General features: G+C 46.8%; 1 protein-coding gene across 6 annotated transcripts in view; it reads left to right on the top strand.

Moving 5' to 3' along the window:
• The window catches only part of LOC139550687 (histone-lysine N-methyltransferase 2C-like), a 121744-nt gene that overhangs the window by 48411 nt on the left and 59402 nt on the right, over positions 1-13931 (top strand). For all 6 annotated transcript variants that reach the window (XM_071361754.1, XM_071361753.1, XM_071361751.1 and 3 more), the window contains exons 6-11: positions 541-769; positions 10440-10602; positions 10825-10996; positions 11407-11521; positions 12445-12620; positions 12751-13163. In XM_071361754.1, the coding sequence (XP_071217855.1) occupies positions 541-769; positions 10440-10602; positions 10825-10996; positions 11407-11521; positions 12445-12620; positions 12751-13163 (1268 nt within the window). The remainder of the gene's footprint in view (positions 1-540; positions 770-10439; positions 10603-10824; positions 10997-11406; positions 11522-12444; positions 12621-12750; positions 13164-13931) is intronic.

The following is a 13931-nucleotide window of genomic DNA, read 5'->3' as shown; positions in this document are numbered from 1 at the left end:
TTTCGCACAATATGTAAGCTCCGGTCAGGAGGGCCATAACAATGACAAGGCATTATACAGTGAATATCATTATAACTTCTTCATCCTCATCCTAGCCCTCAGTCTCTCAGTTTTGGCTGTTTGTGTGTTTACTGTTTACTGAAACCAACTAGTTCTTTTAAATGCTAATTCCCTCTTGCCATATTTTCCGCATGCTCGGCAACTCACTAGAGCAGGGACTCTGTGAACCGTTTCCCTTTCAGCAGATTTTATGAGACAGAACAGCCAGCCTCTTGTGTCACGACCACCTTTCACCCCCTCCTCCTCCTCTACTGCTCTCTCCCTTCTCTGCTCTCTAACATTTTTCCACTCATCCTATCTCTCCTCCTCTCTTCTCTGCCTTATTTCTTCTCATTTATGCTTTGCATCACTTTTAATATTTTGTTTTCTATCCTTCTTCTTTCCTGCCCAGCTTGCCTCACTTTGCTTTTTCAACTCTTTCTACCTCCGCCTCATCTCCAGTTATTTTAACTCATCTCTCCCTCTTCATCTCTCTTCCAGTGGAGCTGAGAGCCATGGGGAGTTACCAGACCCAGAGAAGGCCAGCAGGTTGTGGGATGAGCTGGCTCACGTGGGCCTCCCAGGAGATGTGGACGTCCAGTCTTTCTTTGAGGAGTCGGGGCAGTGCTTGGCGCATCACTCTTGTGCGTTGTGGTCACAGGGTGTGTGCGAAGGCGAGGGACAATCACTGCTCAACGTGGACATAGCCATCGACTCAGGGAGCACAGAGGTGAGCAGCCCACAGTCCTCTCATGATAAAATGTCAAAGTAAAGGGGATTATACACTCTATAGAGAATATGATTTAACTGTGTCTATATATAAGGGTTTCCGTTAGCAAAATGTGGCCGCGGACATTTGACCATCAGCATTTTAATTTACCGGTCATTTGAGAAATTTACCAGACCCATATGTAATGCATTGGCTGTGTAACCTAGTTAGGGCGTCCACCCACTTGCTCAGAATGTCAGAAATCAAGATTGCAACGGTGTGTGTCCTTCTTACCGAAATCGATGTGAATTTGAAGATGCTAGAATAACTGTCCACATTTACAAGATGAGTAATGAACAGCAAAATCACTAGTCTATGTCAATCTACTATCCCGCATAGTAGAAAAGTGTACCTATTCTGTTGGTCAGCTTGTCGTTCTATGTGAGAAAGAAATGGCCTATTCCAAACAGACTCTGGGACAGTTGGTATTTGGTATTTTTGAAGGATCCCATTTAGCTGTTGCAAAAGCAGCAGCGACTCTTCCTGGGGTCCACACAAAACATGACATAATACAGAACATTAATAGACATCTCAAGGACAGAACTACATCAATTGAAAACAAGGCATACGTGCCTACATATCAATACATACACACAAACTATCTAGGTCAAATAGTGGAGAGGTGTTGTGCCGATTGGTGTTGCTTTATCTGTTTTTTTAGGTTTGCTTTTCAGGTTTGCTGTTCATTTGAGCAATATGAGATGGAACGGAGTTCCATGCAATAATTTCTCTATATAATACTGTATGCTTTTTTGAAAATGTTCTTGATTTGGAGACTGTGAAAAGACCCCTGGTGGCATGTCTGGTGGGATAAGTGTGTGTCTCAGAGCTGTGTGTAAGTTGACTATGCAAACAATTTTGGATTGTCAACACATTGTTTCTTATAGAATTAAGAAGTGATGCGGTCAGTCTCTCCTCAACTCTTAGCCAAGCGAGACTGGCATGCATAGTATTTATATCAGCCCTCTGATTACAATGAAGAGCAAGACATGCCGCTCTGTTCTGGGCCAGCTGCAGCTTAACTAAGACTTTCTTTACAGCACTCGACCACACGACTGGACAAGAATCAAGATTAGACAAAACTATAGCCTGCAGGACTTGCTTTTTGCAGTGTGGTGTCACTGCAAAAAGCAAGTCTTTAAGGGTTTCAGTGACTTCATTAACAGTGGTTGCTGATGCGTATATGGTTGAATCATCAGCATACATGGACACACATGCTTTGTCTAATGCCAGTGGCAGGTCATTGGTAAAACTAGAAAAGAGTAGAGGGCCTCGAGATCTGCCCTGCAGTACACCACACTTTACATGTTTTCCATTAGAGAAAACCCTTTGAGTTCTATTAGATAGCTCTGAATCCACGATATGGCAGAGGTTGAAAAGCTGGAACACATACGTTGCACTGAAATCTAACAGTACAGCTGCCACAATCTTCTTATTATCGATATCTTTCAACCAATCATCAGTCATTTGTGTCAGTGCTGTACATGTTGAGTGCCCTTCTCTATTAGCATGCTGAAAGTCTGTTGTTCATTTGTTTACAGAGAAATAGCATTGTATTTGGTCAAACACAATTTTTCCCAACAGTTTGCTAAGAGCTGGCAGCAAGCTTATAGGTCTGCTATTAGAACCAGTAAAGGCCGCTTTACCACTCCAGGAGAGTGGAATGACTTTGGCTTCTCTCCAGGCCTGAGGAAAAATACTTTCCTCTAGGCTCAGATTAAAGGTATGACAGATAGGAGTGGCTATTGTCAGCTACCATCCTCAGTAGCTTTCCATCTAAGTTGTCAATGCCAGGAGGTTTGTCAATATTGATCGATAACAATCATTTTTCCATCTCTCCCACACTAACTCTGCTTTTCTTTCATTATTTGTTTTTTTATGCATGAGTACGATTACTCTCTGTTCGTTGTTGGCATTTCCTGCCGAAGTTTGCCCACTTTGCCAATAAAGTAATCCTTAAAATAATTGGCAACATCATATTGTTTTATGATAAATAAGCCATCTGATTCGATGGAATTTATCTTTCTGCCCATAATTTCATTTAAAGTATTCAAGTTTTTGTTCCATCATTCTTTATATCATTGATCTTGGCTTCATAATACAGTTTCTTCTTCTTTTTGTTGAGTTTAGTCACATCATTTTTCAATTTGCAGTAAGTCAGCCAGTCAGATGTGGAGCCAATCCTTTTGCCCCATCTCTTTCAACCATTCAGTTTTTCAATTCCTCATCAATCCATAGCGCCTTAACTGTCAGTTTCTTAACAGGTGCATGTTTATCAATAATTGGAAGAAGCAATTTCTTAAATTCATCAAGTGCAGCATCTGGATGCTCCTCATTAATCACATCAGACCAACAAATATTTTTAACATCATCCACATAAGAGTCACAGCAAAATCTTTTGTATGATCTCTTATACACTATTTTAGGCCCAGCTGTTGGAACGTTGGCTTTCCGGGATATATATAGCCACTATATTGTGATCAATGCATCCAATGGGTACAGATACAGCTTTAGAACAAAGTTCTACAGTATTAGTAAAAATGTGATCGATTCATATGGATGATCTTGTTCCTGTAGTGTTTGTAAACACCCTGACAGGTTGATTAATAACCTGGACCAGATTACAGGCACTGGTTACAGTAAGAAGCTTTCTCTTGAGCGGACAGCTCGATGAAAAACAGTCAAGATTCAGGTCCCCATGAAAGTAGACCTCTCTGTTTACATCACATACACTGTCAAGCATTTCACACATATTATTTAGATATTGATTGTTATTACTTGGTGGCCTACACTACCGGTCAAAAGTTTTAGAACAGATTTCTTTATTTTGACTATTTTCTACTTTGTAGAATAATAGTGAAGACATCAAAACTATGAAATAACACATATGGAATCTTGTAGTAACCAAAAAAGTGTTCAACAAATCTAAATATATTTTATACTTGAGATTCTTCAAATAGCCACCCTTTGCCTTGATGACAGTTTTGCACACTCTTGGTATTCTCTCAACCAGCTTCACCTGGAATGATTTTCCAACAGTCTTGAAGCAGTTCCCACATATGGAACACATATGGCTACATATGAAGCAGTTCCCACAATAGGGCTATCTTCTGTATACCCCCCCTCCCCACCTTGTCACAACACAACTGATTGGCTCAAACACATTAAGAAATAAATAAACTCCACAAATGAACTTTTAAGAAGGCACACTTGTTAATTGAAATGCATTCCAGGTAACTACCTCATGAAGCTCGTTGAGAGAATGCCAACAGTGTGCAAAGCTGTCGTCAAGGCAAAGGGTGGCTATTTGAAGAATCTTACATAAATTCTATTTTGATTTGTTGACCACTTATTTTGGCTACTACATTATTCCATATGTGTTATTTCATAGTTTTGATGTCTTCACTATTATTGTGCAATGTAGAATATAGTAAAAAGAAAGAAAAACCCTTGAATGAGTAGGTGTGTCCAAACTTTTGACTTGTATATATATATATATATATATATATATATGTATATATATATGTATATATATATATCAACATCCGAAAAGAAAAGGTTTTTAGATGTGCCAAGTGAACCTGCAACAACAACACTTCAATAACACTTGACATAAGCTCTTCTCTCAGTATTACAGGGATATGGCTCTGAATATATATATATATATATATATATATATATATATACAGCAACACCTCCCCCATAAGCATTTCTGTCTCTTCCATAGATGTTATATCCTTGTATTGCTACTGATGTATTATCAAATGAATTATCTAAGTGAGTCTCAAAAATTGCTAATATATGAATGTTATCTGATACTAGCAACTTTGGAAGTATGCTTAGGGTCATTGTCCATTTGGAAGACTAATTTGCGACCAAGCTTTAACTTCCTGACTGATGTCTTGAGATGTCGCTTAAATATATCCACATAAATTTCCTGCCTCATGATGCCATCTATTTTGTGAATGGCACGAGCCCTCCTGCAGCAAAGCACCCCCACAACATGATGCTGCCACCCCCGTGCTTCACGGTTGGGATGGTGTTCTTCGGCTTGCAAGGCTCCCCCTTTTTCCTCCAAACATAACAATGGTCATTATGGCCAAACAGTTCTATTTTGTTTCATCAGACCAGAGGACATTTTTCAAAAAATTACGATCTTTGTCCCCATGTGCAGTTGCAAACCGTAGTCTGGCTTTTTATGACGGTTTTGGAGCAGTGGCTTCTTCCTTGCTGAGCGGCCTTTCAGGTTATGTCGATATAGGACTCGTTTTACTGTGGATATAGATGCTTTTGTACCTGTTTCCTCCAGCATCTGTTGTTCTGGGATTGATTTGCATTTTTCGCACCAAAGTACGTTCATCTCTAGGAGACAGAACGCGTCTCCTTCCTGAGCGGTATGACGGCTGCGTGGTCCCATGGTGTTTATACTGTGTACTATTGTTTGTACAGATGAACGTAGTACCTTCAGCCGTTTGAAAATTGCTCCCAAGGATGAACCAGACTTTTGTAGGTCTACAATTTAGGTTGTAAGGTTTTGGCAGATTTCTTTTGATTTTCCCATGATGTCAAGTAAAGGGGCACTGAGTTCGAAGGTAGACCTTGAAATACATCCACAGGTACACCTCCAATGGACTCAAATGATGTCAATTAGCCTATCGGGAGCTTCTAAAGCCATGACCTCATTTTCTGGAATTTTCCAAGCTGTTTAAAGGCACAGTCAACTTAGTGTATGCTAACTTCTGACCCACTGGAATTGTGATACAGTGAGTAATAAGTTAAATAATCTTTCTTTAAACAATTGTTGGAAAATTACTTGTGTCATGCACAAAGTAGATGTCCTAACTGACTTGCCAAAACTACAGTTTGTTAACAAGAAATTTGTGGAGTGGTTGAAAAACGAGTTTTAATGACTCCAACCTAAGTGTAGGTTAACTTCTGACTTCAACTATACATTTGTTTCAAATTCTTGGCTCGTTCCAGAACAGTGACCTTGTACTTGAACCTCAGTAACTTGACCACACCTGGGCTGGTGGTGGTTTTCCAGATCTGTAGGCACACTCCACCTCAATCTTCCTGTGGTGTATCTTCAATTTCTCCAAGATCATTTCCCTCAGTTTCTCCTCATACTCAGTCCAGGTATCATGGAGATTCTGCAATCCTGTCCACAACCTTGTTCACCTCGATTGTCCCTCGATATAAACGGATTTCTCTGTCATTGTTATCATGGATTCACACACAGAACCGATGTCCTCTCTCAATGACTTACAGATTGTTGTCATCTTTCCATTATCCTGTTTAAATTCATCGTGCTGACCCTGGGAGAACTGCAAACTGTTCTTCAGGTCATGGTCCTCTTTGGTCAGGTCGTCCATTATTTTATTCGGTGACTCCACCAGTATTCGGACAAAACACTTGAAGAGGGAGGGAGAGTAGAGGAGGGGAAGAGGGAGTGAAGGGAGAAGAGAGGGGTATGGGGAGAGGAGCAAGGAGGGGGGAGAGGAGAGGGAGCGAGAGAGAGAGAAGGGTGGAGAGCGAGAGAGACGGAGCGAGAGAGACGGGGCGGGAGGGACGGGGCGAGAGGGACGGGGCGAGAGGGACGGGGCGAGAGGGACGGGGATGGGAAGAGGAGCAAGAAGAGGGAGCGAGAGAAGGGGAGAGCGCAAAGGGGGAGAGTGAAAAGAGAGGGAAGAGGGGCATGTGAGAGAGGAGGTGCACGAGAGGGGGAAGGGGAGAGAAGCGGGAGAGAGATGGGGCAAGAGGGTGAGGGAGAAAGAAGGGAGTGGCGGGAGAGAAGAGGGGGGAGGGGAGAGGAGTAAGAAGATAGAGCAGGAGAAGGGTGAGAGAGAAGAGGGGCGTGAGAGAGAGAAGAGGGGCGTGAGAGAGAGAAGAGGGGCGTGAGAGAGAGAAGAGGGGCGTGAGAGAGAGAGAGAAGAGGGGCGTGAGAGAGCGAGAGAGAAGAGGGGCGTGAGAGAGAAGAGGGGCGTGAGAGAGAGAGAGAGACAAGGGGCGTGAGAGAGAGAGAGAGAGAGAGAGAAGGGGCGAGAGAGAGAGAGAGAGAGAGAGAGAAGAGGGGCGTGAGAGAGAGAGAGGACAGAGACCCACTCTTCTCTCTCTCCCGACCCAGAGAGAGAGAAGAGGGAGGGGACAGAGAGAGAAGAGGGAGGGGACAGAGAGAGAAGAGGGAGGGGACAGAGAGAGAAGAGGGAGGGGACAGAGAGAGAAGAGGGAGGGGACAGAGAGAGAAGAGGGAGGGGACAGAGAGAGAAGAGGGAGGGGACAGAGAGAGAAGAGGGAGGGGACAGAGAGAGAGGGGGGAGGGGACAGAGAGAGAGGGGGGAGGGGACAGAGAGAGAGGGGGGAGGGGACAGAGAGAGAGGGGGGAGGGGACAGAGAGAGAGAGGGGGAGGGGACAGAGAGAGAGGGGGGAGGGGACAGAGTGAGTGGGGGGAGGGGACAGAGTGAGAGGGGGGAGGGGACAGAGTGAGAGGGGGGAGGGGACAGAGTGAGTGGGGGGAGGGGACAGAGTGAGTGGGGGGAGGGGACAGAGTGAGAGGGGGGAGGGGACGGGAGAGAGAGAGAGAGGAGGGGAGTGAGAGAAGGCGAGAGAAGAGAGGCACGAGAGAGAGTAAGTGGAGGGGGAGAGAGGGGAGATGGAGAGAAGAGGGGACAGAGAGAGAGGGGAGTGAGAGGGAAGGGGAGAGTGAATGGAGAAGGGGGAGAGGGCTAGAGAAACACGAGAGGTAGAGGAGAGACGCGTGAGGGAAAGGTGAGACACGAGAGGGAGAGGAGAGGCAAAACGCGAGGGCGAGGAGAGAGAGAGACACGAGAGGGGGAGCGAGATGAGAGAGATGATCAGGAAGGCTGGTAAAGATCGTCTCTGTCAGTGCTGCTCTCTCCTCTCTCAGCTGTGTAAAGGAAAAGGCCACGCCACTCAACAGTGAAGGCTGTATACATTCATGGTGGCTTACCACAGTGTCTACTGTAGCATTAGCACCAACACAGCTCACAGACCCCTGAATGGGTGGTTACAGACCCCTGAATGGGTGGTTACAGACCCCTGAATGGGTGGTTACAGACCCCTGAATGGGTGGTAACAGACCTCAGAATGGGTGGTTGCAGACCCCTGAATGGGTGGTAACAGACCCCTGAATGGGTGGTAACAGACCTCAGAATGGGTGGTTGCAGACCCCTGAATGGGTGGTTGCAGACCCCTAAATGGGTGGTTACAGACCCCTGAATGGGTGGTAACAGACCTCAGAATGGGTGGTTGCAGACCCCTGAATGGGTGGTTGCAGACCCCTGAATGGGTGGTTGCAGACCTCTGAATGGGTGGTTGCAGACCTCTGAATGGGTGGTTGCAGACCTCTGAATGGGTGGTTGCAGACCCCTGAATGGGTGGTTGCAGACCTCTGAATGGGTGGTTGCAGACCCCTGAATGGGTGGTTGCAGACCCCTGAATGGGTGGTTGCAGACCTCTGAATGGGTAGTTGCAGACCTCTGAATGGGTGTGTGCATCCCAAATTGCACCCTTTCCCTATATTGTACACTACTTTTGACCAGAGGACTGATCAAAAGTAGTGCATTAAAAGGGGAATAGGGTGCCATTTGTGATTCCATATGTCTGGCACCCCCCCTTGCCACCCCCATCAGCAAATCACCAGCTCCCTCCTCAACTGAATAAAAACATCAGCCCTCCTTGTTTCCTTCATCTGCTCTGGTTAGAAAAGACTTGACGAGTGATAACAATATGGTGGAAGCTCATCATTAGGCTGTCTTTTACCTGGTCAGTTGGTTCAGGTTAGTGCAGATGAAGGAGAGGAGGCAGGACTGTGTTTGGGGAAGAACTCCTGGGAAAGTCTGAAGAGACCAATACATGTGATATGACACTTTGGGAGAGAAGTGTGAACATCAATGGGCTAATCATGGTGTGACAAATGGAGCAGAATTTAAATGGGAGTTTTTGATCAAGAAGAACTGAGAAAATGGATGGGTCGTTTCAAAGGAAACGTGTACAGATAGGGGAACCATAGACTTGCATGAGCAATGTTTTCTGCTACAGAAAATACTTTAGAGGTCTTACTTTAAAACTCTTTGTCCTTTTATGTTTCCCATTGTTGTAGGGTTTTTATATTGTGTCTGTAGGTATGGTAAGGGTCTGGATTATTGTATTATATCAATTGTAATCTGACTCCCAGTTTAGACCAGGTTACTTAAAGGGCTTTGTGCTGATGTAAAATAAATGCATGTGATTGATTGATTAATTGACTGGCTGACTGACTCCCCTCTCTGTCCCCCCTCTCTCTAGCACTGTGCATACTGTTAGTCTGACTCCCCTCTCTGTCCCCCCTCTCTCTAGCACTGTGCATACTGTTAGTCTGACTCCCCTCTCTGTCCCCCCTCTCTCTAGCACTGTGCATACTGTTAGTCTGACTCCTCTCTGTCCCCCCTCTCTCTAGCACTGTGCATACTGTTAGTCTGACTCCCCTCTCTGTCCCCCCGCATACTGTTAGTCTGACTCCCCTCTCTCCCCCCTCTCTCTAGGACTGTGCATACTGTTAGTCTGACTCCTCTCTGTCCCCCCTCTCTCTAGGACTGTGCATACTGTTAGTCTGACTCCTCTCTGTCCCCCCTCTCTCTAGCACTGTGCATACTGTTAATCTGACTCCTCTCTGTCCCCCCGCATACTGTTAGTCTGACTCCCCTCTCTGTCCCCCCTCTCTCTAGCACTGTGCATACTGTTAGTCTGACTCCTCTCTGTCCCCCCTCTCTCTAGCACTGTGCATACTGTTAGTCTGACTCCCCTCTCTGTCCCCCCTCTCTCTAGGACTGTGCATACTGTTAGTCTGACTCCTCTCTGTCCCCCCTCTCTCTAGCACTGTGCATACTGTTAGTCTGACTCCCCTCTCTGTCCCCCCGCATACTGTTAGTCTGACTCCCCTCTCTCCCCCCTCTCTCTAGGACTGTGCATACTGTTAGTCTGACTCCTCTCTGTCCCCCCTCTCTCTAGGACTGTGCATACTGTTAGTCTGACTCCTCTCTGTCCCCCCTCTCTCTAGCACTGTGCATACTGTTAATCTGACTCCTCTCTGTCCCCCCTCTCTCTAGCACTGTGCATACTGTTAGTCTGACTCCCCTCTCTGTCCCCCCTCTCTCTAGCACTGTGCATACTGTTAGTCTGACTCCCCTCTCTGTCCCCCCTCTCTCTAGCACTGTGCATACTGTTAGTCTGACTCCCCTCTCTGTCCCCCCTCTCTCTAGCACTGTGCATACTGTGTCCCCCCTCTCTCTAGCACTGTGCATACTGTGTCCCCCCTCTCTCTAGCACTGTGCATACTGTGTCCCCCCTCTCTCTAGCACTGTGCATACTGTGTCCCCCCTCTCTCTAGCACTGTGCATACTGTGTCCCCCCTCTCTCTAGCACTGTGCATACTGTGTCCCCCCTCTCTCTAGCACTGTGCATACTGTGTCCCCCCTCTCTCTAGCACTGTGCATACTGTTAATCTGACTCCTCTCTGTCCCCCCTCTCTCTAGCACTGTGCATACTGTTAGTCTGACTCCCCTCTCTGTCCCCCCTCTCTCTAGCACTGTGCATACTGTTAGTCTGACTCCTCTCTGTCCCCCCTCTCTCTAGCACTGTGCATACTGTAAACGCCTTGGAGCCTCCATCAAGTGCTGTGCTGAAGGATGTGCTCGACTGTACCATTACCCCTGCGCGGGGGCGGCTGGGACTTTTCAGGATATCAGGAGTCTCTCCCTCCTCTGTTCAGATCACATAGAACTGGCCATCAGCAGATGTGAGTCCAGCAGCATTAGATCTAAAACTTCACTTGAAATATTTAAAGTAATACTGTCATAAGTAGGACCCTGAGTTTTTCTGGACCAGGATAAACTCTGGGCCCAGACATTAGCTACTCACAATCTCCATTCTTTAACCAATAACATGCCATCTGAAATGTGTCGCTTTTCTCAATTTCTCTTTTTTTCTTCCCCTCTCCTGCTCTCCCCCCTCCCTCTAGTTCCAGACGACTCTATCTGTGCACTGTGTGACAGCCCCGGGGAGCTCCCTGACCAGCTCTTCTGTACCAGCTGTGGGCAGCACTACCACGGGGCCTGCCTGGACATGGCTGTGACTCCGCTGAGGAGGGCCGGCTGGCAGTGCCCCGAGTGCAAGGTCTGCCAGACGTGCAAGTGAGTCAGCTTTCCACTGCCCCAACCGTCCACCCACATACCTGACCCTGTATTGAGTTGTGTGCGTGTGTGTTGCCGTCGTGTGTGTTGCTGGTTTTGTTTGTGCTACCTCTGGTTTGTGAGTGTGGCACTGTTCTCTAGCCTTTGACCTCAACCAGGCCAGTCACTGGTAGCAACTGAGTCTGCGATAAATTGAAATCTGCTCCGAAATACAGATTAGGCTAACACAAAGACCCTTTTGCCGTGTCATTTCTCAATATACATTAGTCTTGTAGATAAGGACACACGCATTTTTAACTCAACAGGAGCCTATAGACTACAGAGCCAAGAAATGCCATGTTGATGCGGTCCATCTGTTATGTCAAAGAACACATCTCATTCATACTTCCTCTCCTTTTCCCTGTGCGTAGGAACCCGGGTGAGGACGATAAGATGTTGGTGTGTGACATGTGTGACAAAGGCTACCACACCTTCTGCCTGCAGCCGGCCATAGATGACATCCCTACCAACGGATGGAGGTGTCAGGTAGGACATCAAGTGGGGGATATAACGGCAGCTGTTTTGTGTGTGCTGTGTTATAGGTCTATGGTATGACTACATTATATAGACATGTTTTTTCTTCTATGGTATGTGAAGTGGACTAAAGGTTTGCCTTCATTTTCTGTGTCAAATTGTAAGAACGTTGGTTTAAACTCTCACAGTTCCTATTGAGACATTTAGCTGTCGTCTAGGCTACCCGTGTTGAGAATGTGACCTTTTTGGTGGTTGTATCTGTGCTTCCTGTGGTAAGGAAATGACTCACACATGCAGCTCTTTTAAAGGGTACGTTTTAGCCTCAGACCTTGTAGCATTTCAGATAATGCGGCAGCCCATGTGGGTGTGTGTGTGTACTGGTGGGTGTTTGTGTACTGGTGGGTGTGTGTGTACTGGTGGGTGTGTCTGTGTGTGTATTGGTGGGTGTTTGTGTGTCCTGGTGGGTGGGTGCGGTGGGAGAATCAAACCGTATGCGTCGTCATCCCCTGCCTGTGGCCTCTACCCTCTTCCTCTGTTGGGGTAGGTGGCGCACAGTGCCTGTCTCGGCTGCCAATCAGCTGCTGTTGTGGTGGGTTAACATCCTATCTGCTTCAGCGGTGGTGGCGGGTGGGGATCAGAGCGCAGACCGCAGCAGCAACCAGGCACCTGCCAGGTGGTGGAACATCCTCACCCTCACTCAGTTTCTCCCTCTCTGTCTGAGTCAGCAGCACGGCAGGAACACAGTCCACACAACACAAGCAGCAGCCAACCCTCCATCTCTCCTCTCTCCCCCACTCTTGAGGCTGCTGCTTCACGCCCAGGCACTTTAGTTCTGACTGAAGCCTCATCTGAACGTCTTGGAGATGAATGAAAACCATGTGATTAAGTATCATTGCTCCAGTTTCCGTTGTGTTTCTATCTCTTCCCTACTCCAGAACTGCAGAGTGTGTATCCAGTGTGGTACAAGGACGAGCGGTCAGTGGCACCACACAAGCCTGCTGTGTGAGAGCTGTGTCCAACATCAGGACCCCGCCCTTACCTGTCCACTATGTGCCTGTATCCTGGACCCTGAGCACCAAAAAGACCTGCTCTCCTGCCACAGCTGTAAAAGGTAGACACACCGAGAGCATGTCCATTGTTCATTCTGTTGTAAATCTCCTCACTCATGGAGTTGTTTTAGCCTTGTCTTTTTCCATTGATGGAGTCCTACATCTTCATCTGTCCTCTGCTCCTGCTTCCAGATGGCTCCACCTGGAGTGTGAGCGCCAGTCGTCAGGCCAAGCAGACATCCAGCCCAGCCAGGGCTATGTGTGTTCAAGCTGCAGGCCTACTGGATCACCACCACAACAGGCCCCACTGCAGGCAGAGGAGGAGGCAGAGGAGATGGACACAGGAGGCCTAGAACTGAGCCCACAGGCTGCTATTCAGATGCACACAGAATCAGAACCGGTTGTTCCAACGCACACGGATCTAGAACCTGGCGCTAAGCAACTGAGGTCTCCTTCTCCAATGCACAACGACCCAGAAACGCAATTACAACCCGTTCCAATGCCCACAAATGCAGAACCAGAGCCTATCCAAGCCACCAACACTGCCTGTGAGAACGCCCTTGAGGATAGGCAGCCACAGCAGGCTACATCAGACCAGCAGCCTGGTAAGTCTCTCTTTTGTCTAACTGGGTTATTTTTGTCTACTCACAGAGGCAAACTGTGTATTATGGTTGCCAAGGTTAGCCATGTGTTTGTTTTCCTGTATCCCCCTTAAGAGCGGTTTGGCAGGTGGACTCACTAGAGCGTGAGGGATTTGTTTGTCGCATGGCTTGGATTATTACTTTAGGATTGTTGAGAGGCGGTATGAAAGGAGAGAGGTGTGGTTTTTTGAGCATCCACGTCGAGCAGCCTTGTTGTGTGTAGATGAAGGCAGTTTGGTCTGGATGAAGACCAGAGGGAAGCGTTGCTCTGTCTGCTCTCTCTCTTATTCTCTGCCATGGCTCACATCAGACTGACAGCCATTCATTATCAGGGGCTTGGTTTCTAAAGGCTTCAATAACCAGATGGGCTTCCATTATCACAAGATTAAAGCCATGAAAGCATTGTCTTTGTAATTATTTTGCTGTGAAAAAGCAGCACTTTGTAGCCTATTCTTCCGTTGGTTCTCCTGAGGAGATGGAGTTTCTTGTTGCTCTCTGTCCTTTTTTCATAGCATGACCTGGGTGAACAGAACACCTGCCTACTGGTTCGTGTTCAGTAGGGTACAGTACACCACACTGTAGCAAAATGTTTTGCAATGGAAAACAAAAATCTGTGCTGTTAATTAGAAGTACAGGTTAGAAATAGAGGTCGACCGATTAGTATTTTTCCCTGCCGATACCTATACCTATTATTGGAGGACCAAAAAACGCCCATACCGATTAATCGGACGA

The sequence above is a fragment of the Salvelinus alpinus genome, chromosome 23 (genome assembly GCF_045679555.1).
Source record: "Salvelinus alpinus chromosome 23, SLU_Salpinus.1, whole genome shotgun sequence".
Lineage (NCBI taxonomy): Eukaryota > Metazoa > Chordata > Actinopteri > Salmoniformes > Salmonidae > Salvelinus > Salvelinus alpinus.
The sequence above is the reverse complement of the archived record's forward strand: the minus strand, read 5'-3'. Positions and strand labels throughout refer to the sequence as shown.